The sequence below is a fragment of the Somniosus microcephalus genome, unplaced genomic scaffold, assembly GCF_052327205.1.
Source record: "Somniosus microcephalus isolate GS21.2 unplaced genomic scaffold, FLI_Smic_1.0 unresolved_chr1, whole genome shotgun sequence".
Classification (NCBI taxonomy): domain Eukaryota; kingdom Metazoa; phylum Chordata; class Chondrichthyes; order Squaliformes; family Somniosidae; genus Somniosus; species Somniosus microcephalus.
The window spans coordinates 35,827,716-35,830,844 of NW_028225179.1; the positions used below are offsets into that span (position 1 = coordinate 35,827,716).

The 3,129-nt window shown below is 58.4% G+C and overlaps 1 protein-coding gene across 1 annotated transcript; it reads left to right on the forward strand.

The window, feature by feature from the left end:
- The first annotated feature begins 298 nt into the window (after positions 1 to 298).
- On the forward strand, positions 299 to 2,840 carry LOC147094606 (uncharacterized). The gene is made up of 4 exons (XM_085974441.1): positions 299 to 404; positions 905 to 1,034; positions 1,590 to 1,748; positions 1,899 to 2,840. The coding sequence occupies exons 3-4, from the start codon at positions 1,590 to 1,592 to the stop codon at positions 2,106 to 2,108; spliced, it is 369 nt and encodes a 122-aa protein (XP_085830567.1). The 5' UTR covers positions 299 to 404; positions 905 to 1,034; the 3' UTR covers positions 2,109 to 2,840.
- Positions 2,841 to 3,129: the final 289 nt, after the last annotated feature.

A 3,129-nucleotide genomic window follows, 5' to 3' on the forward strand; every position in this document is an offset into this window, starting at 1 on the left:
GTTCCCGTGTAACAGGTTTGAGGGGCTGAATGGGCCTCCTCCTGTTCCTGTGTAACAGGTTTGAGGGGCTGGACGGCCTCCTGTTCCCGTGTAACAGGCTCGAGGGGCTGAATGGGCCTCCTCCTGTTCCCGTGTAACAGGTTTGAGGGGCTGAATGGGCCTCCTCCTGTTCCTGTGTAACAGGTTTGAGGGGCTGGACGGCCTCCTGTTCCCGTGTAACAGGCTCGAGGGGCTGGACGGCCTCCTGTTCCCGTGCTCCTCTGGCCCACGTCCCCGCTGGATTCGATTTCCCTCTGAGACTCACCCCGTTACCTTCTCTTCCTCACAGATTCAGACGCAACGGCCTCGTCGGAGAACAGTGAGGGCGAGGGTCCGAAACTCCTGGACACCCCCATAGTGAAGAAGTAAGTCCCGCAGTCCTCAGTACAACCTGTCCCGTAGGTGCTGACTGGGCGGGTGGAGCCTGGGATCTTCCTGCCCTGTGTGTGGGGCTCAGTACCACACCGGGTGTGAGATTGGCCAGCTCAGCACAGGCCGGGCATGGAGCCTGGGATCTTCCTGCTCCGTGTGTGGGGCTCAGTACCACACCGGGTGTGAGATTGGCCAGCTCAGCACAGGCCGGGGATGGAGCCTGGGATCTTCCTGCTCCGTGTGGGGCTCAGTACCACACCAGGTTGCAGCGGGTGGGGGGGGGGGTGGGGTTGGGGATTGGGGTGGGGGTGGGAGTTGTGCTGGGGGTGGGGAATCGGACCAGGGCTGGGGGGTGGGGTGGGGGTTGGGGTGGGGCTGGGGGTCGGGGGTGGGACTGGGGGTGGGGCCAGGACCGGGGCTCAGGGTGGGGCTGGGGATTGACGCCCTGATCCGATCCCACACCAGTACAATGTTTCTCTCCTCCCTCCCCCAGGAAGAGGAGTCCACAGCTTGGCGGGTCGGCCTCCCCCTCGCCGTCGTCTCTCTCGCTACAGCCCGCCCTGGGGTTCCCGCACACCCAGACCCCGACTCCGACTCCGACTCAATCCCCGTACCTCAGCTCCGTGAGTATCACCGTGTTCGGGCAGGAGGGGTTAACGGGCGGGGGGCGGGATCAATGGGCTGGGGCCGGGGTCAATGGGCGGGGCCCTTGGGGTTTACTTCTAATCTTGTTGAATTCCCTGGTGTTTTTGGAACAGGAGGAGGCCATTCAGCCCCTCGAGCCTGTTCCGCCATTCAATGAGATCGTGGCTGATCTGCGATCTGATACCCGCCTTTGACCCGTATCCCTTAATACTTTTCTGTTAACCAAAGCTATCAATCTTGGATTTAGAATTAACAATTGACCCCAGCATCAATTGCTGTTTGCGGAAGAGAGTTCCAAACTTCTACCCCCCTTTGTGTGTAGAAATGTTTCCTAATTTCACTCCTGAAAGGTCTGGCTCTAATCCTAAAGGTCCTCGAATCCCCAACCAGCGGAAATAGTTTTTCTCTATCGACCCTATCAGTTCCCCTTAATATCTTGAGAACTTTAGATGACCTATCCCGCGTGGGGTTAATGGGTGGGGTCGAAGTTTATTGCTAATTGTTAACATTGTGTCATTCCCTGGTGTTTTTAGATGACTTCTCCCACGTTCAGCCCGTTTCCCGCCGAGTATTTGTCCTACTCCAGTGCTCCCCCTCCCGGGGCGGCCGGGCCCGGCGGAGGGTCGACGGGCAAGTGTGAGAAAGTGAAGCGAGAGAAGCGAGCAAAGACACAAAAAACCAAGAAATCCAAGGTAGGAGGAGGGGCGGGTTCGAGAGGAGAGGTGTTGGGGGGGGTGCACCGGGGGTACGGGAGGAGAGCGGGGACGCGGTACAGGGTGTCGGGACTGTATATCTCCGTTTAATCCACTCTCTCTCTCTCTCTTGTCCCTCCCGCCCCCTAGCTGCGAGTCCCCCTGCACTCCAGCCACCCGGAGTCTGTGGCCATGTCTTTCTCCTCTGCCTCCGACCCCCTCTCCGCGCTCTCCTCCAAGCTGCCGCCCACCACCATCCTCAGCACCGTCCCACACCAGATGTTCAGTGACACGGGCGAAGGGAGCGACGATGACGCAATGGATGGCGACGACGATCTGGTCATTGACATTCCTGAGTGAGACGCCCGGATACCCAGAGACCGGGAACGCCGATTCCCCCGGAGACCGGGAACCCCGATTCCCCCGGATACCCGGAGACCGGGATTGCCGATTCCCCTGAACCCGGAGACTGGGAGACCGGGAACCCCGATTCCCCCTGAACCCGGATACACGGAGACCGGGAACGCCGATTTCCCCACTGATCCTGGATACACACAGACCGGGAACACCGATTCCCGCTGAACCCGGATACACACGGACCGGGAGTGCCGATTCCCCCTGAACCCAGATATACGGAGACTGAGCGCACTGATCCTGGATAAACTGAGACCGGTAACGCTGATTCCCCCGATCCCGGATACATGGAGACCGGGAGTGTAGATTCCCCCGTGATCCCGGATAAACTGAGACCGGGAACACTGATTCCCCCGATCCCGGAGACCGGGGGGCGCAGATTTCACCACGATCCCGGATAAACTGAGACCGGGAGTGCTGATTTCACCGTGATCCCGGATAAACTGAGGCCAGGAGCGCCGATTTCACCGTGATCCCGGATAAACTGAGACCGGGAGTGCTGATTTCACCGTGATCCCGGATAAACTGAGGCCGGGAGCGCCGATTTCACCGTGATCCCGGATGCACAGAAACCGACTGTCTGCGATCCCGGACGGGCTCCGTGATTCTATCAGTGACCCTCTCGATGCCTGTACTTTTCCTGATATTCAGTAATAAAAGCATTTGTAGCTGCTCCTGGTGCCGTGTGTTGTCTGAATCGATGAACGAGAGAGAGTTCAGTATCCCAGTGGTGGCGTGACTGGGAGAGGTGCTGATGTGTCAGGGCAAGAGTGGACTTCTGCGAGATATTCTCGGGATCGTGGGAATAGTGATCATAGCATCATAAGGTTTAGATTAGTTACGGAGAAGGACAAGGAGCAATCGGCAAATTGAGGAGGGATCTGGCCCAGTTAAATTGGAGTCAAAAGACTGGCGGGCAGAAATGTAATGGAGCAACCGGCGGCCTTTGAAGAGGAGATAGAAACAT